This window comes from Patagioenas fasciata, chromosome 1, assembly GCF_037038585.1.
Source record: "Patagioenas fasciata isolate bPatFas1 chromosome 1, bPatFas1.hap1, whole genome shotgun sequence".
NCBI lineage: Eukaryota > Metazoa > Chordata > Aves > Columbiformes > Columbidae > Patagioenas > Patagioenas fasciata.
The window spans coordinates 70,666,572-70,693,264 of NC_092520.1; the positions used below are offsets into that span (position 1 = coordinate 70,666,572).

Below are 26,693 nucleotides of genomic sequence, written 5' to 3' on the forward strand. Positions count from 1 at the left end.
AGCTGAATTACGAAGCTGCACCTTGAGGTATAATTACATTAAATGATTTCCGGTTGGGCACATGCAAAAAGAAAGCTGCAGGTAGATTTTAACATTCTTTTTAAAAATTTTAATAATACCACCTGAAAGATCATGCCTGGAAGAATCATTATATGGAGTTGCAATGGATTTTTCTTGTGGATTTGTGAAGTTTCTCCATGCAGAAAACTGTGTAGCAATTGGGTGCTTTCTTTTCATTAACTGTTCAGTGTTTCCTACCAACTTGAATTCTGACCCTTTTGAACTGGATAGAAATTGCTACACATTCACTGGGGTGACTAATTTTCAGTATTTGCAGTATGCTATTGATTTTAGAATGGGAAAATTTGGAAGATGATGTTCACAAGTAAAGGAAATAAAACACAACTCTCACTTTTGGGAAGTTCTTTGGTTTTGTCAATTTCAGAGGACAGATTTGCCCTAGTTTCATTTGAGCAAAAATCTGACATTGGTGATGTGAGAGAGTTCTGTTAAACAAGGCAGGTAACAAAAACCTCCACAATATAAAATAGGATCTTCTGGATTCTTCTACAAAGTGGTCTCAACAAATGTTGAGTAGCAGAAGAATAAACAACTAAAAACTCTTCATAAGGTTGCTCTCATTCTACAGGTTGTCTTAGAGTATATAGTATTGTTCCTTAATATTTTTATTTTTTTTTATTTTTTTTAATATTAGGTTCAACTGTAAACAAAATATACAACTTTAAGTATAGGCAAGGGAGAAATTCTTTCCTGCAAACTCTGATGATTTTATATTTGTCTATATATTAGCATGTTTCCTTTAAAAACAATGGTGCTGGAAATTCAAGTGGACTTCACAGAGTTTGACATTTATCCCTTTTTAGGCTAGGAGCTGGTCTGTCTTGATTTAGAGCAAAATTTAATGCCATATAAATCCTAGAATATCTCAACCTTTATCAAAGCCTGATGTTTTCCTTCTGGTTTTGATATTCTCATGCATAACATATGATCACTTTAGATAAAAACTACAGATGTAATTGTATTTATAGTTCTGTATATTTGTGTCATAGTTACATTCTGAGATAATACAGTGTTTTCAACAGATGTCGAAATGGCTTTGTGCTTTTAAAAGTGAATATTCAGGTTGTTACACTGTAAAACTTCTGGTATATTTTTATTAGAAAAGCTGTTTGCCGAATTGTTTCTTGCCCTCTATTTAGATACACAGTCTGTTCTTCCCTTACTATATTTTTCTTGCTTTCAGTTGTCGGCGTTCACAACTGAAATATTTTCTAAAACAGAAACAATTGTCACAGAAGTCTGGGTTGAATTACCACTAACTCTTTGTATAGGTTAGCTCAGATATCTTTAGGCTACCTTTTAAATTTATCAAGCGCTTAGATATCTGGTGAGGTTCACTGTGGTGCAGGAGCCTTGGGTATGTTCCCTATCTTGGTACCAGTTCTCCCTAGATGTAATTTCCATTCTCTACCTGATGGCCATTTTTGTGCTCATGAATACAATGGGCTAACATTCATTGTGTAATCCTCAGGGGTAATGGTGTGGTATGATATGTCTAGAAGAACATGCCTTTTTCTCAAGCCAGGGAGCTCTGATCAATAGGGCCTGCTGGGGACAGTCCTTCACGGGAGCTGTCGCCCATCTGGGACAGAAGTGTTGCCTGGGCCGGAGTCCCATCAAAACACCATAAGCAGGGTAGCCATAGGGCCTGTAGGTGGGAGACCTCCTGCCCTGGCCCTATTTTGTTTCCTAATACCTATAGGTAGCGTGACCAGGGCTGTTGAACAGTTGTTAAAAATGTATCTTGTTTGTTTTTTTCCTAAAATCAAAGAAGCAAATATTAGTCATGTATCCGCTATAGGATATAACAAAAACTCTGTTCAAACAGTTCATTTAACACCCTGTTTAACACAAATTTAGTCATCCTGTTGTGACATATTGCAGTGCAGAGGCTCATTAACTCCTTAGTTATTTCACAAAAAATTAGTATTAGGTAAAGATGGAGCAAAGGCTCTTTGTACTTGCTTTAGCACTTGGATGGAGCTGGTTGTTCTCCCCATGGTGGAGCACTCACTCCCAGGCTGTGTCCCTGATTCTAGGCGGTGGCAGGGATGGAATCTGTGCTTGATCCTGCCTTTTCTTTGAGGTGCTTTGGTATCCCAGAGTGCAAGCATAGCTTGTGGTTTGTGCAAGGGAAGGCTTCTCGTTCTTCAGGGGGCAAAACGTCTAATCTGACATGAGGTATGTAATTATATCACTGGTGTTTGATTGTATTGTGTCAAGCACCTAAGAAGTCTTAACTGAGAACATGGAAGAGTGGGGCTGGGGACAAGACTCAAAGAAAATGCTAGGGCCTTAGAGTCTGAACAAACACATGTCCAGTTTAGGTTATTTTGCCCTGTTGGACAGGAAGTGGCCTACTGTCGTCATCTTACACCTCTTCAGCTACCTACCAATTATATAGATATTTAAATGGCGTGTATACATATATACACACACTCCCTCTGATACATATGCGTGTATGTATATCCCAATACTCTCTGATAGCAAAATACCTACAGGAAAAACATAGTTAATTAGTTATTGAGATAGCTTATACTTATCTCACTCTTACTTGTAGCTGAGAAATACATTTCAAGCCAACTGAATAAATGTTAAAACGAATGCAAGTAATATAAAGAAAATACTGAAGGGCAGAGGTGAATGTGGTAGGCTAGGAAGATCATATAAAGTTAGAAACAGAACAAAATGTATTTTTATATAATGTGCTAACGTGACATTTACCACACCATTTACCACATAGAAATAGCAGGATGCTTATGTGACACAGGTTGCAGGTAAATTCTACCATATGTTGCGTATATTCTTGGTATTACGATTTGTATTAATTTGGTAATAAAAGGATCATCTCCTCCTGTGTGATGAAGGATAGCCAACATCAGTCTTTTGTTCTGTATTAATGATATTTTTGCCAGGCTGCACAGTCTCCAGAGTGTGATTAATAGTGCAGAACCACGGAATCATAGAATAGTTTGAGTTGGAAGGGTCATCTAGTCCAACCCCCCTGCAATGAGCAGGGACATCTTCAACCAGATCAGGTTGCTCAGAGCTCTGTCCAGCCTGACCTTGAATATTTCCAGGGATGGAGCATCTACCGTTTCTCTGGGCAACCTGTCACAGTGTTTCACCACCATCATTGTAAGAAATTGTCATGTCTAACCTGAATCTCCCCTCTTTTAGTTTATGAGGTTCACATGGGCCCACTTCTTGAGCTTGTCTGGGTCCCTCTGGATGCTATCCCTTCCCTTAGGTGTGTTAGCTGCCCCACTCAGCTTAGTGTGATCTTCAGACTTGCTGAGGGTGCACTCAATCCCAATGTCTGCATCATTGATTAAGATACTAAACAGTACTGGTCCCAGTATGGACCCCTGAGGGATACCCCTCATCACTGGCGTCCATCCAGACATTGTGCCATTAACCGCTACTCTCTTGCCCTTGGTGAAGCCATGCTGGCTGTCTTGACTCGTCTTCCCTCCCTGTACCTTAGCACAGTTTCTAGGAGGATCTGTTCCTTGAGGGTATCCCAGAACAAACACACTGGTTCTCATGAAGTTTCAGGAAGCCTAACCGCTAGTTGAAGCTTTTTCAGACATGGAGAGAACTAATCCCAGGAAACCTGTATCAATAGTGAAGGATTGGATGAGGCATTCTTAGATGGAGAAATGAAATATTTTATGGTCAGAAGGAATGGCACAGAGACTAATGGGAACCCCAGACCATTCTCTAGCTGCCCTTTCTGGAGGATGTTGCAAGAATCCACCAAATCTCTGCCATTGGTTTTTGTTGTCTGTTTAGGAGTCCTACACTTGAACATGCCATCTGTATGGAGGCATCCACTTAGAAGCAAAGTTGTCTTACACAGTTGTGGCTTTCCTGTCACTATTTTGATAGGGACTTTGTTACTCTTTCAGTTGATTGTAATGGAAGCTAATAATTAGAAAAGTCAATAATTAAGAATTAGTAATTAGGATAAGGATTTATTACTTGTTGTCAGAAGACATAATAAACTGTGGAGTGATACTTACTGCCACCTCTTTATTTATTTTTAGTCCATGCTGTGTAACAGATTAATTTGGGCAAGATTTCAGGAGGTAGTGCTGGGTGCCGCAGACTAACCATACATGAAAAGGGGACTTTTGATTTTTGTTTGCATCTAGATATATGACTTTCCCATTGAGAAAGATGGTAGGGGGTCCTACTGAAACTGGTGGAAAATTAATATGAGATGTTGCTTCACATAGAGCTCTGGTAGAGGCAGGTTACCTGTAAAGAACTTTTGTTCGAAAAAATCAGCATTATAAGCTTTGCCTGAGGTTGACTCATAATTAATCTCAGTAAGATTAGAGATCTCCGTTCGGATTAGGAATTCATAATAGAATAACTACTGCAAATTAACACATGGATACCAGGCACACTTTTTTACCATTGAAGATGAAGCCTTTGTTCTGTAACGCTTAACCTGTCAGACTCATAGCTCTGATAAGTGTGGACTGAGGGCATTTAGACTAAAGATTCAATGACATATATTGATGTTTGTAAGCTGTTAATACAGCAAGTTGTACAGTGGCTTACCTTCGGTGCTTTTGCATTATTTCAGGATTTTCCTGAATTCGTAGGTTGAAGGGGTCTTTTGGGTTAATGTAGAGAGAGATGGAGTATGCTGTCAACTATAAGTCACGTTCCATAAATTTTTATAAAGGCTGCTTGTCGGTCCTTTCCTTACAAATATTTGACCTGAAACTTGTGCAAATCATTTATTTTTGAGCAAAAAGCACTAAATTGGCTTTGTTTGAACAAAGAAAGTTGCCAAGGTAGCAGAGGAAAATTTATTCTTTTGTCGTAAGTGGAAGTATTTGCAATTCTGTAGGATTGTGAGTGTTCATCAGAAAGATAAATGTCTAATAGGTATTAAAAAAGTGCTCTGATAATAGTTCTTGAAACAAAGCATAAATATCTGTGATTTGCTTAATTTTTTAAATCAAGAGAAGTCTTTTTCAATGACATTCCTGTTACCTGGGGAAAAACATGATTTTCTATCAAAGGAATTTTAGAAGGGATTATGTGCTACTTTTAAGCCCATTTTATTTTTAGTTGCATGTTCTTCACTGGGCCTTGCTTCATGAGTTTTCAAACAAAAGCACATAGCAAGCTAGGTGGAATTTAGGCCATCCAAATATAGCATCAGATTTACAGTGGGATGAAGTTTGTTTTCAGCGGAATCTGTCGAGCTCTATGAATTGACTGTGAAATTACTTCAGTACAGTTTGAAAGCGGGCTTAAGTTTCCCGTGTACAAATGGGATGGATGTTTTTCTTGAATGCTTCCAATATCTCCCCCTCCAGCTCCCCCATATGGCCTTGATGATAAAAATAACCATTGTAAGTATTTAAATACCCATTGTAGAGGGTTGGCTGTAGACTGTGTGAGGAAGAAATGGTGGTGTGTGGTCATGATATTAAACATGTTGTCCCTGAGTCACAGGGAAGCTGCACCTGTGCAAGTAGTTGCAGCTGTACAAAGATGGAATTGGTGATGTTTTACACTTGTTGGCGTTGAAATTTTAGAGGTGCAAGTGTGGAAAGCTAGAACCTCACATGAGGTACTCAAGTCTCCATAAGACAGAAAGATGCCTGTGACCTCCCATCATCTGCTCAAACAGCCACACCTGTTTTGGGGAGATCCTCTGTGATGTTAATTTTCTCTGTTTTGATTGATTCGATTTTGTAGTTGGGAAGTCAGGAAAAGCAATCCCTCTCTTGAATACATTCCTATTGCTTCATCTGCACTCAAAATTACTATTAAGAGTAAAATTACCATTGAGAGTTTAGATTAGCTATGATTTATTTAGCATTACTCTTTCTTCCAAAAGGAGGTATTTATGTCCCAGTGGCATTTTGCTAAAATGTGCTATTAAAGATGTTTAAGTGAAGCTGAAGCAGACTGTTCAGAATTAAATATTTTTTGAAAACACTTTCTTATTTCCACAGTTGTGATTATTTGAGTAAATACTGCAAATTGAAACTGCTGCTTGGCACAGTCTCAATTAGAAATTATTTACATTGTTCTTAACATATATTAAGGGCTTGCTTTTGAAATAAATAGCTTTCCTATTCTCTGAGAGAGTTATGTACAGCTAGGGTAAGATATTGATGAAGTGCTCAGTGTTAGTGCATTGTTGCTGTTATTACTAGACTCCTTGCAGTGACGCTGTAGAAAGACCAAGAAATGGAAAAAGAAAATTGAGAGTTATTCTTCACATAGGTTTTGACTGAAATAAATTTTTCAGATATACTGAGGCCTTAGCCATTGGAATCAAAACTTACTCTGCCTTGTTAGTCATGTATCTTCTGTTACTAGCAAGTGAGCCTGTTGTGAATCATATGTGCAATTTAGGTGACTAAACTTGAAGGAAAATGTGAACTATAAAGTTCTTAAGGAAGAATCAGAAATTTATATTTTCCACTTTTCTTTTCTACATTTTTATCCTTCTCTCATTTTTCAGCTTTCAAAGGGTTTTATAGTAGTAGTTTTATACTCCCCACCTTTTTAATAAATATTTTTAATACCTTCTAATAACTTCTAATGTCCTTCTCAATTCCTTTTCTTGCTATTTTTCTCACAATACCTTCTCTAGATCTCTTTTTGTTTAACTAACATCACTCATGGCAAAAGAAAAGTTTCTTCTGGCCAGCTGATGTTTTAATGCTCTGGACTTAAGCAGTGAGTCACTATGACGTACCAGCCTTTTAGTCCTCCGGCTCTTCGGAGAAGAATTTGGGAATTTTATACGTTCAGGGTATTAACATGAAGTATGGTTCTTTCCCTTCACAAATGTTTACTGTGACCTGGTGGGATTTAGACTGGTATGAGAGTGTGTGAGTGCAACGCACTGAATGTTTCATGTTTTGCTTCAGTCCTTTTCATGGATGAGCATTTTGTAAGAGAATGTTCTACGTCAGATGCTATTTTATCTTCCATACTAAAGAGGGGGCTCTCCCTTGTGGAGCTATGGAATGTGGCTTGGTGGGTGGGAAGCAAGAAGTCCCAGGAAAACTATTTGGCCTTTGCCCTTTTCTGTTCCCCCTTTCCTGTCTGTCTGTCACCTTCTTTCCTCTCTCTTCTCTGAGAGCCAGATGAAAAATTTGCTTTCAGCCATTAGGGAATAGGAGGAGTGAAATAATACTGTGGGACTTCTGGTGGAAACTGGTGTACAGGGCCTTGTTTTTTTCTGGGAAGCTGGCCAGGGATAAGGCAGGCTGTGCAGGGACTTGGGACACAAAAGCTTCTCTCCAGAACACTGGCTTTTCCCTGATACATATAGAGATGTTTAAAGTTGGCTTTGCAAGCTTTTTTAGTATGTACCTGTTGTATACAGCTGTAGTATTTCTTATTTTGGTAATGATTTTTTTTTTTAAATCTCTCTAGTAGATAGAGGGTTTGTAATTTGTTTGACTACAGGATCAAACAATAGCTATTGATCCTAAGTATTTGTTGTAGCAACTTAGAGCAACTGTATTTATGTCAGCCAGTTCATATCAGGTGTCACTTATGTAAGATGAAAACTGCTAATATGAATAGAAGTGGTTTCCATCATCAAATATGCCATACCAAGTGGAGCTCTTTGTGATGGGTGTTCTGAACTATGCCAAACCCCAGCAGCCCATCTGCTGTGGTAGCTGGTGCTCTGAGCTTCCCAGAGATGGAAGGAATGCACTTTTATTTTTTAGTTCTGTTTCCCTTCAGTTCAGATCTAAACAGTCTTCCTATTATTCATGAAGGGGCAATTAAACACATGGTGTTTTGGGAATTAATGCTCCTTTCCTATTCCAAGATGACTATCGGAAAACCAGAACTGTTAGTGTGTTTTGGACTGTGAATATTTTAGCTCAGCGGTTCGTTGAGTGTATGTTTGGTTTTATTTCTTAACTTTAGCTGCAGCATTCAAGTAATTAGAGAAATTGAAATGTTGGGTCCACGAACCAAACCAAACTAAAGATAGGACATACAGTTTCATATAATCTTAATGTAAGTATTTTCAGGTGGTGAGAATTTACCAGAATATGTAGTGCAGTGATTTTAAGATGATTCATGAAAAAAGAGTTGTCAGACACTTACAGCTGGATTTCTTAGTATCCAGATATTTTTGTTTGTTTCAATTTAAGATGTGAATTCTGTGTCAGCTGTTTTCTCTGTTCTTGCTTGCTTTGGTAGCAAGAGATGGAATGCTTAGGTGTTTGATAGAAGAATATTATTCTTCAGTCTTTAGTTTTATGATCCTGTTTCAAAACAATTTGTTTTCACAGGCTGGTTGGTCGTTCCAGGAATCCATAGTCACGGAAAGTCTTTACTTAAGCAAATAGCAGAGTAAACTGCATTGCTAGGCAAAACTTCACAAGTGTTTAGTCTCATGAGAATAAAAATAGGGTGTGACTCTTAGAACCTCCACGCCTTTGAAAAAATATTTTTATTGGAAGGAATTTTAGTCTATTTTATTTCCAGTTGTGATTGTATTCATGTGTATTGTTGTAATTTAACTCGAGCTGGCAACTAGGCCCATACAGGTGCTCACTCATTCCCTTCTCCCAAGTGGGATGGGGGAGAGAATCAAAGAGGGGAATAAAAACCTCGTGGGTTGAAATAAGAACAGTTTAATAGGACAGCAAAATAAGAGAAAACAAAATAACAGAATACATAAAACAAGTGATGTGCAATGCAATTGCTCACCACCCGCAGCATCGATCACTTCCTAGTTCCTGAGCAGCGGTATTTGCCCCCTGGCTGACTCTGGTTTATATACTGAGCATGACATCATATGCTAAGGAACACTCCTTTGGCCAGCTTGGGTCAGCTGTTCTGCTTTGCTCAGTCCCAGATTCATACGCACCTGGTAGAGCATGGGAAGCCAAAGAAGTCCTTGATTACCCAGCAACAACCAAAACGTCAGTATATAATGAACATTCTTCTTATACTAAATCCAAAGCACAACAACTAGAAAGAAAATTAACTTTATCCCAGCCAAAACCAGGACAACTGGTTTAATAACTCGAATGTGATAAGAGTTAGCAGTGAGTAAAATGTACAGATTTTCATGTTTCCACTCCAGCTCTTGTATAGTAACCTTTTTTCATCCTCTTTGGACTCTTGCCCTCTGTAAGCCTCTTGATCTAATTTTAGGAGTGCTATCTTAACTTGGCTCTCGCTATTAAAGTTTATTATCTTGGAAGCCATCTGTGATTTGACTTTGCCATTGGCAATCTTAACACTACTCACTTCTCCAGTATCGGCAAGTACCCTTCCATGTTCTTGTTGCATCTATCATTTTAAAGCACAGCATAGCGCTCTGCTCCTGAATGACCCAGGTACTTGTCTGGATTGTTGCCTGTTGCAGTGCTGCACCATCGCCTGCCCTTTCCTACTGCCAGGCTTTGCCAGGCCAGCCTCACAGTGGGTCATACAGGCACACTCCTGAGATAGTCTATGTTTTGGGCAACTTCAGCTTTTCAACCCCAATTATGGGGGTGAAAAAGAATGATTGTCAAGTTGTAAGACACTTCCATTTGCCAAGGTGTCCAAAATTAGTTTCTAAGTTACAAGATGTTAAAGCTTTTGTGCAATCAAATTGCATGAAGTCTGAAGTAAGTTAACTTAAGAAAATAGGGTACCATGTTCTTAAATGCAGTGTTTTAAGTACTTAAGACAGATCCTTGATCAGAATCAGTATGACTGTTCTTGTTTTCCATGGTAAGCAGAAGCAAAGACCTCAGGAAGAATAAATGGGGCAAAAATGCCTAGTATCCTACTCTCCCAGCCTCCAGCCATTTTTAGCTCAGGGATTTCCTGAGCCTGTTGGGCTTTGTTACTCCAGTAACTTTCAGTGAAGCCACTCTTCCTGGTGTTTTTCAGTCTCTTCTCAAGCCTATTTAAACTTGTCTCTACAGTATCCTTAGGCAACAACTTCTGTGGTTTTTTTGAGCTTGTTTCCCGTCAGCTTTGTTTAATGTTCTAATTACTGTCAGTTCCCATCCATCTTCCTTATGCCACTCCCAATTTGTAGACCTCTGTCAGATTTCCGCAGTGGTTACTTGTCCAAGGTGAACAGTCCCAGCATACTGGGTTCCTCCTAGGTCTAAAGCTATTTCTTACCTTTGGTAATCCTTGTTTTCTTCTGATACATTTCTTCCAGTTCTTATATGTCTGGTTTGATAGGAGGTGACTATGATTTTATTTGGTGGCATAATTATGTTTTCTGTTTTGTTCTCAGTTCCTTTCCTAGTAATTCATGATACTTCATTTGCTGATGATCACTGAGCTGATATTGTCATGGAATTTCTTATCATAATCCAAAATGTTGTTTCTGAGTGGCGATAGCTCAGAGTTTGTCCTTTTGTACATCATTTCAAAATTAATTTTTTGGGTACATCATTTTGCCTTCACATATGTTGAACTTCATCTGCCATTTTTGTTGTTCAGTCACTTTGCAGCTCTTTGCAGTTATCTGGCAGCCTTGTAGCCTTTGAATAGCTTCGTGTGATCAGCAAACTTTGTCACTTTGCTGCTTTCCCATGAATGTGCTGAACAGAGCAGATCCGTGCATAACTTGGTTGGTACTTCCTTCCATTTCGAGCACAAACCCTTGATGCCCACCCTCTGCTTCCAGTTTTCTTAGCCCAATTATTTATTTATGCCAGGCCATCCCTCTTAGGCCATGACGATGTGGCTTTCTTAAAACGTTTGATGGTCTCCCATATTGAAGTGTCCACATATGAAAATATCAGCCCTGGTTGAAAGCAGTGGGGGATGACCCATGTTTGTAAATGGAGTCATTGCAACAGGATAAACTTATTAATGATGAAAGAGGAAAAAGATCTGGTAAGCAGGTCAGAGTATAAACTTCTTCACTGAGTACTGTACTTTGGACCAAAATAGAAAAATAGTTTTTCATTAGGAACTTTTCAATCTTGTTCATTTTGTCTTCTTCCCTGGCTTCTTATGGGTGGTAAAGAAGCAAAATGCTTTATTTTGCTTTGCACAGACAGCTTGTAGTCTGAAATTTGACATCAGTACTTCCTGAAGGTAAAGATTCTGCCTCAGTTTTTATGAAAAATACAGCTGTCTGGCTAGATCTCTGCATTTTTTTAGTGCCTGCTAAAATTACTGATGAAAATATTTCAGCCAGTTGTTCTTTCTAGTTAGCATGAAATCACACACCTTGTTATAAAGAGGAAATATTTTAGACTTTTCCCCAAGGTCTGTGCTGTTTTCTCAGTTGGCGCCAGATTGAGCCTCATTGTCTTGTTAGATATCTACTGATCTGATCCTCATGGGCTGTAAGTAGGTGTAGCGTCAGGAAACTATTTCAAGTAACAACTTGGAACAGAGTATTTTATTTTTCTTTTCTTGCTGTTCTATACAGATAAAGTTCCTAACACACCCTGGCAGCAATGTATCTGATTTTAAATGGTTTAGAGGTGCTCCTGATATTCGAGAGGACGGGAGGCTGATTGCTTCAGGGTATATATGAAAGTGAATAAGGTAGATTTGTATCGTTTGCTGCTTTTGGCCAGAGATGGTAACTTTCTTCTTTGAATGAAAGTCACTTTACATTCTCTCAGTAAATAAACACAGTTATAGGACCCATATAAAATTTCAGTGCTTTATGTATCTTCTATATTTCTGTGCCGTGCATTTGTGTGACACTACTTAGCTTTGTGACACAAATTTTTCTTAGCTGAATGTTGCAAACAAGCTTCATCTCAGCACTAAGTAATGTTTAAATAATTTTCAGTGAATGATTTCAGGTTTATTTGATTAAAATGCATCTGACGAAATGGGAATTTTTAATATGTGTTTGATAGGAATTCAGTAGCTTTAGCTCTAGGAATTACTTGAAGTATGGTTTGAAGGCTTATCATTATATTTTGGTAGGTTATTTAGCTCTCACTTGGACTTTAATTTTGGTAAATGTCATGTTAGATCATGTGAAAAACATCCCTGAGAAAGCTCTAATGGCAATTCTGAGAATGCTTTAATGAGAGTAGCTGCCTACATGGAATCTTATTTCAGGGCTTAGGGTAAAAAGACTTATTTTGACATATTTGAAGGCCTGTGGAAAAAATGTATTTGGGAAGATGTAGACTTGGAGAGCTGCACTACTGATTTAACGTTGATACTTTAAACAGGAAGAGTCATGGGATGAAGAGGGTTAGTCTTTGTAAAACAATAAACTCTGCTTTTGATACGAGGCTTCTACCACTGCCACAGAACAAATACGTAGAAGTAATGATGTAGAAGAGGCTCAAAAAGTAAAATCCAAGGACTTCAGAAAAAGTTGAGTTCTAGAGCAAAGTGTGCAGCTCAGCGTTGTCTCTTGACCAAGACTCAGAAGCGGCTGAGCTGGGAGAACTCCCTTTTGACCAGTGTCTTAAGAATGTTGGAGCAGCTTGTTGTCTTGCAGTCTTGTTGACTTGCAGTTACTGAAAATCATTTGTGACACAGCAGGTAATAAGCACCTCTGCAGGTTATTGCACATTTTAAAATAATATAAAAAAATATAACCGTTTTGATACTTCTCTACACTCCTAATGTGTGAAAATGAATGCTAAGTTATTTTGAAACTTCTGTTCAGATCCCTTATCTGTATCAGAAGATCTGACTGGTAAAAATACTATTCCACCCACAAAAAATATATATGTGTGACCACTGTTGGTCTTCTTTGGATTAGTACATTGTGATGGTGTCTAAATACAGTATGAAATTTTCTTATTCTATGGAACTGTTGCCTGGGTAGACCTGAATGCACAGGCTAGATATTCACTTAGAAAGCAATCATAAAATACATATGTTTGTTTAATGCATCTCCTTATAGTTGTTTGGTTTTATTTTTGGTGTTTTGGGTTTTTTTTGTGTGTGTGTGTTGTTTTGTTTTGTTTTTCATGCTGTTCAAATTCTTCTCTAAAAATGATAGCATTTTCTCCTGGGCTTTCCTATGCTGCTTTGCATTATCATGCCTTTTAATTCAACTTTCACTGCTGAGTTCATTGTTGCCATGTATCTTTTTCTCTCTCCATTCTCTAGCTTCTGTCTTCTTTGCCCTTGAATCAAACAGCGTGTCTTCCTTTCAAAGTTCATTGTGGTCTTCACTGAGAGAAATGGAGAAGAATTTTCTTATCCTATTCTCCTTGGTGTTGAAAGACCACTACTTAACAATTACAGTTATTCCCCATAGCTGTAAGCTAGCTCAGGCTGAGTTGTTGTCTGCAAATGTTTCATATGTAGTTTAGTCAAACATATGAGCTGAGGATTTTGAATTTTGTTTTGGGCCCTTAGTTTCATCACTTGGCCAAATTTGTGTAAATTTTCACAGGAATTCTGGGGTGCATGTATCATCCAAAGACCATTTCCTGTTAAATATTGAAGTCGGATTTAGGTACTTGAGAAGCATATATATGGAAAAAATACATCTATGCATATTAGTTTGCTGGAACTTCTTAGTGTCAGCAAAATGTACTACCAGTCTTGCTTTCAGAAATGCCTAGATTGTGTTGCTGATTTTTTCCACAGTCATTGTGATGAGAGCAGTAAGACTGAAAAATTTGAGAGTAACAGTTTTACAATCAGAAAGATTTGTCTACACAAGAAACTATAATGTTGGAGAATTCTACAGCTTTTAAATTTGAAATTAAGTACTTTATATTGCCTGTCACTAGGGATGATAATTTCTATGGAGTCTCTTTTGAATTTATTTCACTTAGAAAGCATATCAACAGCATTTTGTTTTAAGGTGAGGTAATAGTCTGAATGGAAAATTCCAAAATAACAAGCCTGCAGTACGTGTTCTGGACTATTTCTTTGTAAGAAAATAGCACACTGCAACCGAAAAAGTGAAGCGTAATCAGTTGTTTCCTGCTCAGAGAACACACAGACCTGGATACAGAGAGGTGTACTTGGGGTACTGTGAGGCACATTTGCTATGTTGGTATTAGCACCTCAAAACCACTGAGTTTCCTGGTGCTGCATGACAGCAAACTCAATGAAGTGCAACGCAGAATGAAACCACTTTCCTTTGCTTGTACTAGATTGCTGTCAAGCGGGTGAAGCATTCAGTTACATCGAGACCTCCTCATGCCATCCCTGGCCTTGGCAGGATTTGTGCCAAATTTAGGCTTGTTCCCCTTCTAGAGTTGTTCGTGTTGCTCAACACACAGAAGTGCCCCTTTTTGCATGCAACTTTGCTTGATTTGGCATAGTTGTGCATTAACCATGGCATGGGTGATCTCCAAAGCAAGTAATCCTCACAAGAATTATGAGGGTGGTGATTATACGCAGAAATGCTAACACCTGTTGATGCTGTCAGTTATACTTCTGGTACATGGATAGTATGAATTACAGTAGTGACCTCCCTCCTCAATGAAATTGAAGTTATTTACTGTCCTAATCGGGTACTGAAAAATGATACCAACCACACATCTACCTTTATCAAACTGCTTATTTTGGCTGAGTGTTCTTTTGAATATCCCCTCTACTTGAAGAAAGCTTTGGAAGACGGTGAAAGCATGCTAATTACTTTTTCTTTTTTTTTTTTTTTTTTTTTCCTGTATCAATTCACTCATGGCTTTTTGGAAATTTTTATGTATTTATGTATCCAGTGACTTAATTCAACTTTTCAAAAATGGAATTTACCCTTGTTCCTGGGGATTTCCCTGACAACCTCAGTTAAATTTATAGATGCAAATACCTGTCTTTACACTTAAGTCAATGTTCAGTTGGATTTTGGTAGACAAAGACATCTATAGGAGGATGGAAGAAGCAGAACAGTGCTAAATAACATGTTGATACTGATGAGTGGAACCATAGTGCAACAGCAACTGACTCTTAAAAAGTCACAAATAAAACTAAACAAACCAATGCCCATCTCTTTTTTTTTTTTTTGCCTCTATACATATCAGATATATGTTAAATCATATGATTAGTAAGGATGATATAGTAACTCAATTAAAAATTTCAGTAGTAAAATAAATCAGTTAGCTCCTAGTTTATGTTGCTACTCATAATGTCATAGGACTGACTGTCCTTTACAAACTATTTATACTGTCCTTTGGACAGAACTGGAACTAGTGAAATTTTCAAACCGTGGGCTGTAAAGTCCAGCTGATGAGAGCTATTTGTAATTGCTGCTGTATGGAGTGTTTGTTAAGGAAAAAACAAATACGATTCTTGGACAGAGCTTTGCCTAAGAGATGTTGGTAGACGCAATGGCACATCAGTTCATAAATGACAGATCAGAGAGAGTAGTGAGTAAACAGACTCATCAGTGTGCAGAGTCTTAGATTTGGAAGAAACACTGGCCATCTTCCTTCCTTTGTATTTATATTCCATTTTCTTTACTAAGTTATTGTATATTATGTTCACAGAAGTACCTACTGTAGCAATGACAGCCGATCAGCAGTTTTGAAAGATGGAATGAAATTTTTATTTCTTCAGGCTCTGCCTTCTTCTGTTTTGATACTCTTCTGGTCCTTAAAATATGAGAAGGAAAGGAACCAGACTGCTGGTGGAAGTTGGTGTATCAATGTAAAATGACTTTTAAGCAAAGGAAAAGATGGAGGAAAATTCAAAGTGACGTCGTAATCAGCTTGGTTTGTTTTCCCAAGCACTCTTGCCCAAATCTTACCTGAGGTCTGCCATTTTTTCCTTTTGGTATCCATCATGAATAGCAGAGCTGCAATAGACTGAGACACTCATTCTGTGTGTCAAAGTGGTTGATGGAGAGACAGTCAAGGAGGTGTCCCGCTTTCTCACTCATGATTAGTTCAACTCCTTCAGGATTTAAGGAAAAGTAGTAGTTGCCTGCAGGTAGTTTCTTACCATTTTATACTTGTTTTTCATGTTTAGGATATGATGAATTTAATTATTGGCTGAACCTCGCCATGTTTAAGGTAGTCATTTTTTTTCTGCTCTTGCAGATGGGGAATACTAAAGCATAGCAAAATTAAGTTATTTGTCTCTGTTCTTTCCATGAGTCAGCGGTACAAGTAGGAAATAATGCTCACGCTTATTCTTAGTCGCAGGAATATTTCATCCCAAGAATAGGCCCATATACTTTGGTCCCTGCACAATACCCTGTCCCAAATAGCTTTTAAAAATAATTATTGCACAGATGCAGAGTTGAGCTGATTGCCAAATATGATGGTAGACAGTTCTTTTTTTTTTTTCTTTGCAGGCATGTTGACAGGAACCTTTGGTTCCTTTACTTCCTCTGAAGTGTTAAGGGAAGCTGCATTGTTAAGGCTTTCTGGCTGTATTCGATGGCTGTAGTCTTCTAAACCAGCACCATTGAGTTGTTTTGGTGTTTGCGTTGTGGTGGTGTTTTGGGGTGGGGTTTTTTGGTAGGTTTGTTTGTTTGTTTGTTTGTTTTGTTTACTGTCTGTGAAAGGGGAAGTTCTGGAAGAGGAAGCAGGGGGATACATGAGTCAGCTGAGTCAGGAATATACTGAATTAACAAGAGTGAACTGCTAGCAGCGTATGTCATTTTTAGTTATGTTCCTGTGCTTTCTGGAGATACTCAGAAATTCATGTTTCTTCAGCATCTCTCTTTTTTTTGTGATTTCCTGAACTTAGTACATTCCTGTCTGTGTCACTTGCAGTAGTTAATGACAGAAGCATAATCTGTCAAAGGACTTTATGGGCAGCCGTGATTTTCCTCATGGTGGCAAAATACAAATGGGAAATAATTAGGAATGGGCTTTTTTCACACAATGGAAGCCTGGGCTACAAAACGCAATATTGAGCTACCAGGGACCAGAGTGGAAAAGCTCGGTATATGTGTCTCTACTTCCTTCTTCGTTACCTGCATCACAAGACTCTATTCTGTCCCTTCGAATCAGTAACATGTATTTTGTAGGATCCTTGTGTTTTACTACAACTTGAGCATATGGATCAGAAATCTGTTTTGAGTGTAACTAATTATGTGAAATGAGCTCTGTAGAGATGCTTTGGATTTTGAAGCTTTAGTATTTGGGGAGTGTGGATTTTTAAAATTTAAAATCAATATTTCACCTCATGAAGGCGTTTCGAACTTTCTTTTATCGTGGTTCACAGGCAGTGGTGATTTGCAGTTTTACCAAGTAACAGAGCTGTCTTTGTACAAGTATTCTAAATAAGAATTGTAGAGGAATTATCTGTTGTTTAATAATAGCATGTCAGATTTATCTAAAATATTCTTAGCTGCCAAATAGATTTTATTCTAGATCTAAAGACTGCTTTTGCTGTGCCAGGGGATTGAGTTATATGAGCCTGGAAAGTTGATGTATTGTTTATTACAGCATGTTGTTGTTTAACAAAATATATTTATGTGGATGCAGAAAGATTAAACACTTACTAGATGCAATGAAGAAGGAAACAGCAGTAACCTCATTTTCAGAATGGCAGAAATGCAAAGATATACACTATTTTATTTCTAGAAATATGTGTTGTTCTAAAATAAAAATAGTTGGTTTTCATGGGAGACAGTAATATTCAAGCATAAGCGATGTACTCAGTATGTAAGCAGGTTTATGTATTTTCAAATTGGTGCATGAGATACAAGTACATATTGCTAAAATGACTTTGTCTTGGTTATCATCTACAAAATCCAGTAATTATGAAGGATCAGGGTGCAGATGTTTGCTTTGCTTTGTATATTTATGTACATGCTGGTTCTGCCAAGTGTATTTGTTTGGAGCTCTCTGAGTATTTTACTCTGTTCATCCGCACACACGGGCAGCAAACGCAGGACACAGGTGGCCTCCCACCGCATCAGCCAGGCCGGTGGTAGAAAGGAGGTGCCACTGCCTAATTCGCGGTCTGGCACTGCTTCCCAGGTCATGTTGCCTTCCCAAAAGTAACACCAGCTTTCATACTGTGATCACAAAGTTGACAGAGCCCAGACTTACCTAGGTTATTGCATACCAGTCATGCTTCACTTTCCTGTTTAATAGATACAGGAGGGTAGGCCTACTTCAGACCTTCTAATACTGGAGGTGTTAGATTGGGTACTACTGGAGCTGCCACTACTCTGTTTATGGTTGAGATGTTGTAATATTTCCATTATTAAACCCTATTATCAAATTGCATGTGACTAGGTATTTCAAAAGTCCTTTAGTTATGAAATCTTTGCCTTTCTCTGGTCTCTAGCCTGACCCCACTCCCCAGAGTTGAAGAGAAAATTGATTAAAAATATAGTCATTTACTGAAAAGTGAACACACAATTCCTGTTTTCAGGCTTTACTGTATGTATTTTAGAGACTTGCTGATGAAGTGTAACTCCAAAAGACAGATGAATTTTTAAGTTAACAAAATGCATCTTTCTTCTGATTAACTAAAAGATGTTTATTGATTCAGTAGACCTTTACAAGATTATTCTAAATGAAAATACAGTTTTTAATTTTTATAACTTGGGTGTTGTGGCGTTTTTTCAAATGTTGTTGGTTCTTCAGTAGATCTGTTGTGTTCAAGCATGTCTGGCAGCAAATAATAAAGTATGACTGAAAAACTAGTACTTCAGAAATAAAGTTCTAAAATGGTTTTGAACTGTATGGCATCAGTTTGAATTAGCAAAAGAAATTTAGCAAAAGCTAAGCATGAATCAAAGGAAAAAATCGAATAATGGGTGTTGAGTATGTTGCAAATAAGATGGAAGAGGCCTATGCTATGCATTGTCTAGTGTTAAAAATATTATTAAATCTTACCACAGTAGCTATTATATTATGGAGAATGATCATCTCAGTTCAGTTTGGTATAAAGAGGCAGTGTTGTTTGATTTTGATTTCTGAAAGATAAGGTTTTTCTCATCAGCATGAAAAACAGTCTCTCTACAGACATAAAAGAGATTTTTGTGCTCTGTACCAGGTATAACATGACAGAGGAAACCTGTTCCAGGTTGCCAATGAAAGTATATTATAGTTTTAAACCATGAAGGCTGGTTGCTGAGGCATTAAAACTGTTGTTTCTCTATAATTTGGATACCATTTTTATAAGGTGGATCGCCAATGTGATCCTTTAAGTTCTCTCTCACCTCCCAGAATCTAGTGAATCAAAGGTCTGTCTAGAGCATGAATCTGCTCAGCTCTTCTGTGCCATCAGACTGCCAATACAAGGCAGTGTTCACATTGTCCCTCTGCCACTACAACCGTCTTCACTGTGACCAGATGAAAAGCCCATGTTAGGGTCAAGATGCAGATTGGGTTGATAAAGATTGGCTTCTGTACAGACTCATGATGGGAATGAGACCCAAAATTGGTGTCTCATATTGAACAGTTCTTTGGCCTCCATTAGGCTTATTCACCAAAATGCTGAAGCTGATGGCTTTAGTTGTTTTTCAAATAAATAGGACTTTAATACCTTGTCTTACACTTATGAATGGAAAATAAGATGGAAAATTTTTGGCATTCCTCCATCTTGATGTGGGGGGAGGAAAATGAGTTATCCTATCTTAGAAAATGGAGCCAGACTGCCAGCCAAGTGGATAAAGTGGAATATATGCTTCTTGGAATGCCCTGGGAAAGCCCTTCACAAGGCAGGAAAAGTGCCTGTGCTAGGATAGACACTGACAGAAAAGTGAAATGCACAGGTAGAGAGAATTGATGGCCCACCCCGATGGCATCAGTTCTGCCCTCTATGTAATACTTGAAAACCATTACTGAAATCTTTGAGCTTTGTATCTCTGTCTCAATACGTTTCTGAAATCTGGTATCATGTAAGCATATCTAGGTAAAAATGGTGCAATATGTGCTTTCCAATTTTAAAGAAAAAATACATAGGTGAAAAGTTAAGACCTGATTTATCATGGTTATTTGATTGCAAAGAAGGACTTTCAAGGTACAGCAAGAAACAAAATGAGGGATAAAACACAGCTACTCTGTATGTAAGTGATCAAGTATTGCTATTTTCTGCTGCACATACGTGCTGTGATGCATGTTCAGGCACAGATAAAATTCTAATTGGTTTCAAATTTCAGCTTTGCAGTCAGATAAAAAGAAGTATCTGATATTGAAACATTTTTTCTTGTTTATCCAAAGACGAACAAAAAAATAATTTTCTTTTGACTATTTTCTTTGTTTTAACCAGCTCATATAATGGAACAAGGGTGTACTGATGCACGTAGTGACTGGTGTACTGTTCAAAGAGGGGAAGGAGCAGGCTTTTATTTAGATACAGCCATTTGGATACATGTCTGTAGTGTGCGTTTGCTGTTTAGCTCCTGCCAGGTGTTTTTTCTGGTCACATCCTGTGTAGCTACAGCTGACAGGCAACACGTGTGCATGGAGGGTGCACACAGACACACGCACACAGGCACACATGCACTCCCTGCCAGACAAGGAAGTGCCCTGGGTGTCACCTGTACGTGACTTCATCCTTCAGTTCACTACAGGGCTCAAGCCTTGCGAATCCAACAAGTTTTGTAATAGCTCCCTAGGTAAATCCATGCCTGACAAGCAGCCCTGCGTCAGGGCACCTTGCTAATGTACACAGATACATAGTGCGCCAGCCAAGGGAGAGCTCTGTTCAAACTTGCACTGAGTCATGTTGCCATCTGTCCTGAGTACGGAAGGCTTCTTGCTTAATCTTGCATTTAGTGCAGGCTGAGGGAGCCACATTAAAATAGCTGTTGCTTGCTCTCTGCATCAAGCTTGACTTCTGAGGAGTAAAATAATAAAGGACACATGTGTGTAATTAAAGTACAAAGGAAACAGGAAGGGGAATAGCAAGGAACAAATCCAGAAAATAAGGAACAGTTGGGCATCGTAATTATAGACATCTGATTATACTGAAGGAATTGAAGCACTCTGAAGGAATAAGCCCTATAACCACTCTGAATCTTGAGGGGAGAGGAGTATTTATCAGGGGGTTGTTTGTTTGTTTGTTTTAAATCATTTGTTTTCAAAATAACTATATTTAGCATAGTTTTCCTGGTAGCAAAACCTAGAGCAAAATCTGCAACACAGCTTCCACAGGAATCTCTATCATAACTTTTCCACACATTTAGTTAAAATAATTACTGCTTCAGTACTAAGTTGAGTGTTCTTCTAAGAACACACCATTAAATTGTTCTACTTTTTTTTCCCCCAAAGATTTTGAGCACTCAAATTCTGAAAGTTATTTGGCGTGCACTTGTAAAAATCTATCAGCTGAATCTTAATTTTTTCATGTGGCTAGGGACATACTCATAAGTTAGAATTTATTTAAAATACTGTGTATAAGCAGTTATAAATTACATGATTGATAAAGATTTTTATTATATTTTCCATTAAATTGTTTGAGGCACTATGAAGTAGTACCTGAAATCGTGAAAGGTGAATGGACTTAACACAGGACACTTCTAACTCATTCAAATACTTTACTGAAGTAAATAAGAACACAGTTTTTCATCAGAAACTGCTCAGTTTCCTGGGTGGCCTCTATTTCATATATCAGGTGGGAAAATGCTTGTTTTTTACTTCCAGGACCATCTAAGTAATCTCCAGAAGGAAAGTCATAAAGATTGCTTTGCCGTTCTTCTCTTTCCTCTCCCCACGATCTCTCACAGATTTTTCTATACAAAAGGATTATTTATATTTAAGGATGCTGTGTTCTTTGCACTATACAAATGGGGTTTCTGTGCCAATAACAAAATAAGTTTTGATTAGCTGATGCAAGTCTGGAAAGTTTATGGAACTAAAGTGATAGCAAAACAGTTTGATTTGTGTTCCTAAGATGCCACTGAAAACTGAAAGCAAGTTTTAACTAATGAGAAGGCCTTTAAAAAGAGAATAGGAAGTAGATGCAGTAAGGAAAAGCTGGGGAGAATAAAAAAATAGAATTGTCAGAGGAAAAAAAGAGTAAACCTAATCCCATGCTGTGTTTATATTTCTAGAAACCTGGGTGGAAATAGGTTAGATGTCACATATAAAATTGTGTTTTGAGGTGTGTGACTGTGGTTGGTTGTGGTTTTTTTGTTTGTTTGTTTGTGGGGGTTTTTTTGTTGTTGTTTGTTTGTGGTTTTTTGTTGTTTTGTTTGTTTGTTTTGATGTATTAGCTGTCTAATTTCTATACATTCCTACTTCTATAATGATTGCATGAAGTAGACACACATAAGCTTAATCTTTACAGGGATGAGAAAGGTATCTGGAACATGCAGTTGAGTACTCCAATCTGTTCCATTGCTTAACAAATGATTTTATATTCATGAAGACTTATGATAAATATGTCCTCAGAAGTGCATGGAAACACAAACTGCTGATCTAGCTATCTTTGAGTTTTCAGTTGAAAGCTCAGTGTTTTTCTTGTGTCATACAGTGATTATTTCTCAAATATGTAGGATATATAAAATACTGAAATATTGATTCAATTTATTCAGTTTTAAGGATCTGATATAAATATTTTTTTAATTATATCCACAGGAGAAACCTAACGAAGCTGTCCCTCATCTTCAGCCACATGCTAGCAGAAATCAAGGCTATTTTTCCAAATGGCCAATTCCAGGGTGATAACTTTCGTATCACCAAAGCTGATGCTGCAGATTTCTGGAGAAAATTCTTTGGAGATAAGTAAGTACTAACACTTTGCAAAATCCTTTATTTTTTTTATAGTTGTAAGCATAAAAAGGAATGACATTTTCAAAAATGCAAATGATGGTTCTAAGTACGTGGGTGGCCATTTTAATGGTCATTTTTGTCCAAGTCTTTAAGTTGGCTGAAATTGCTAAATTCATTATGAACAATTGTTTTGTTTTGTTTTCAATGTTGTAATTCACTTAAAGGATGAGTAAAAATGTATGGATAGTTCTGTACAGGACACTTAGGCTCAGTCACAAATTAGACTACATTGCATGAAGTTTATTAGTTTCATTCTAGGGCGAAGATAGTACATTGTTTTCATAATGAACATGGCAAATCTTGTCCTTTCACATTATATGTATGCATAATACAAATGATAACTCTGAAGTCTGAGTCAGCAACTTGATGATGGTCTCATGGACTATGTTTCCTTATCCTATCTTTCATTTTCTAACTACTGCAATATTTAGTGGTCTTTAAGTATTTGAAATAATGTTTTTATCTCTTATTATCAAATCAGTTTTTCTACAACTATACTCCCTGTAACATAGTCACAGGGGGCTACTCTTTTCTTTTGTTCAAGTTCTATTACAGAAAGAGATAGAAAAACTGGAGATATGTCAGAAGGTTTAATCAAAAGCCATTTTGGGAGAAACTTGGCATTCATTTTACTACGTATTATCAAACACTAAGTCTGACTTGCAGATATGTGACTAAATCCATATAGCAAATGCAATATTGAATGTGTAAAAGTAGGCAGTTGTGCATATGGGCGTTCTTTTGTTTGTTTCTGGCAAACAGGTTTTTTTATGATTACAGATACAGGTGAATAAAAGATGCATAATTTGATCACTTTCTCATGGAAGGTTTATTAGTGTAGCAGTGACATAAGAGGGAGAAGGCAAGAGATTTGAATGTTGTACAATATAATGGAGCAGTCATTATGATCATAAAGTCTGATATCTTGCACAGTGTAGGCCATAGCAAATCACAGAACAATTCCTTCAAAAACGTTTACTGACCAAGAAGAGCTCTTTAAAGTAAGTCTTCAATTCTTTATTTAGAATGCCAGTGTAGTAGATAGGCACTTTCTCAAATTAGTTTCTTTCAGTGTGAATTTTCGACAGTTTCATTACCCTTTTTTTGGTAGTCTAAACATACCTATGGCTAGCTTCTAGCATTTTGGTTGTATTATAGTGTTATCTGATAACTTCAGCCTTCAAACAAATTTCTGTCCTGTATAGATAATGTTATGGTGTGATCAAGTCATTGTATCAGTCCTCCTTTTGTTAGAGGAAAGGAGTCTGACCATGTTTTGTGTTACCCATTTCAATGTAAAGATGATCTTTCAAGTACCCACAAAAGTTCAGATAAAGTTCTCTGAAGGATTCATTTATATGATGTGTAGGGGCTCTCTATCAGATAAGGCTCTTAAAAAACATGTCAGTCAGTAAAACAGGACCTCTGAAAATGTGACTTAACCATGATGATCTCTGTTCAGTGTTTTTTCTCTTTCTCCCTTTCTCTCTTGTCTGAGCAACTCTCAAAATTGAAATCTCCTCCTGGTCTCTTTTCCTGTTGGGCTCTGTCCTTGAATGACCTTTACCAGCTCTCTTGATTGCAAATTGCATTTCTGTCATTGCAACTTACAGACCTCATCTTCTGCAAGCTGCTGTTTGTTTATCTCATTTCATTTTAACTAGTATCATCAGCTTCACTATCACGTACCTCTTTATATTTCTCTACTAACTTGTGCTTTCTGTGTGAGATTCAAGTGTTCCCTTCAAGTTTCCTTCTAATGGTCCTGACAGTTTCCCTTGGGAAATGGCACAAGTAATAGGTACTTGAGGTGTCAGACAGTAGGATACTGTAACATATTACTAAGTTTTTATCAGAACAAGGTTGGTAAGAAGAATTTTTCAACTGCATCAGTCCATCTGAACAACTCAGCTCTACCGTTGTCTTTCTCTCCCTTCACACTTAACTCTTTTCCTGGCTCAGTCCCTGGAATGCTTCTTTCTAGTGCCCCTTTTTAGGGCCCCAGAACTATCACCATACCTTTTTTAAACTTTGTGGGGGGTTTTGTGTTTTGTTTTTGGTTTTAGTTTTTTGGGGTTTTTTTCCTGCTTTTCTAAATTTCTTCGAAAAATACAACTTTAAATATGAACTTTCAGTATTAACCCTCTGAAGTCCTCCCCTCCCTGTGCACTTAGATAGGGTTAGTTTAGGTTTTTCTTTTAAGCATCCATGCACGAAAAATGCCCAGGAATCAAGGCAGTTTCAGGACATCCAGTTAATTACATACCTAATCTTGGTCATCTAGTACAGCCTGGAGGTTTTTTCAGTTCTGCTTGTCAGGTACTTGCTTTCAGACTAGGTAAATAACCATTGTTATTAGTGTTTCCAGCTCTTTTCCAATAAGCTGAATCTATTTTAGTTACCTGTCTTCTAAGCCGTGATCTGTTGATCTGTGGTTGGCAGCCTTGCCATTATCTCAGGTTTAGTTAATTGTGCTGAAGTAACTGTAAAACATGTGACGGCATGCATGTCAAATAAACAGATGAGAAAAAGTTTTATTTGCATTACACTTAATCTCTTCATTAAACAAAATGCCTGAAGCTTTATAAACACTAATTATTTTCTAATCCATTTAGAAATATGTGGCAGGTATGCCTGCAAGCCACATCTTTTACAATGGGTCTGTTATGAGAAATTAGTTTGCAAATACGCTAGTATCACTTCCCCAGAAGCAGAACCTGCATAAAGATTTTGGGTGTTGCAAACAACTGATAAAATCTGTTTGTAACCTGACCACCTCAAGATAGGCCCCTGGGACTATCTGAAACCTCAAACTCTGTTTGGGCATGTAGTGCAAATGAAGGAGGACAGGGAGAAACTGTCTTGTATGTTCTCTGGCTGCATCACTGTTTTATAGGGCAAGCCTGTACTCCTCACTTATTTACAGAAAGCAGCCCTTAGTTTGAGGTTGCTAAGTAATGCTGCTCAAGAATAGAGATAAATAAAAAGGAAGTTGTGCTGGATCTTGGCTTTTAATGAGTAAACCATATCACAAGTAATAATTCTGATGCATCATTTGGTCTGATGGAAAGGAGGGAATTGGAACTGTTAGATCAATTTATGATTTTTTTCAGCATAATATTATCATTAAAATAATTTTCCTGTTCCTAAACATAATGAATTGGAAGCTTTTCCATAATGTATTTTTTGCCTTGATTTCTTTCTGAAATGTTCTCATTTTTTTATTTTGTTTTTTTAATTTTTAAGTATTCTAAATAGCAAGAAGGAGGTCAATAGCCACTTATGTTTTTAAGTCCACTCTTTGGCCTTCCGTTTTTGAAAACGTGACCTACACTTCTGTTTACAGAAAACCATACAATTTGCTGAGATATTCAGTCCACAAGATACACTTTCCGAGAGTCCAGTTTGTAACTTAAAAAACCGTGTGTCTGATTTCTTTCACTACTCTTCCTCAGTAAATGGGGAACTTCTAATTTTGCCGGTTTGTTACATTCGTCTGTCTGAACACTGGCTGCAGAATTGTGCAGCTGCAACTACATTATTCATCCTGTTATTAATAAGTATCATAGGATGCATTTGTTATTTTAGTGTTTAAAGCTGGTTAGGTGTATGTTCACATGACTTCAAACTCATTAGCACAATAAGTGGCTAGACTATTTCAAATCTCTGATGATCACACATCTAGCTCCTCTTTGAATTTTCTGTAGAAAACACAGATGTAGAACTCAGAAAACTATTTGAATGGCTTCTTCAGAGCCATGTGCTGAGAACTTCCCATATTCTTGGCCTTCAAATACTTCCTCAACTTTTCATTTCTGATACACCTCTACAAAACTTCTAGATAATGGTAGTTGCTGGAGAAGCTTGGATGAGACAGAATGCTGTGGTGCTTGTGATAGCAGCAGATATATTGGTGATGGAAATCATCAGCCCTGACACCGGCAGAGAGTATAAAAGGGGTAAATAGTCAGAGCCTTTATAGCTGTGAGGTTTTCCAGTATC

The 26,693-nt window shown here is 37.6% G+C and overlaps 1 protein-coding gene across 7 annotated transcripts in view; it reads left to right on the forward strand.

Annotated features, from left to right (window-relative positions):
• The window catches only part of CBLB (Cbl proto-oncogene B), a 138,833-nt gene that overhangs the window by 46,786 nt on the left and 65,354 nt on the right, over window positions 1-26,693 (forward strand). For all 7 annotated transcript variants that reach the window (XM_065829407.2, XM_071808533.1, XM_071808540.1 and 4 more), the window contains one exon: window positions 22,497-22,643. In XM_065829407.2, coding sequence (XP_065685479.1) covers window positions 22,497-22,643 — 147 coding nt within the window. The remainder of the gene's footprint in view (window positions 1-22,496; window positions 22,644-26,693) is intronic.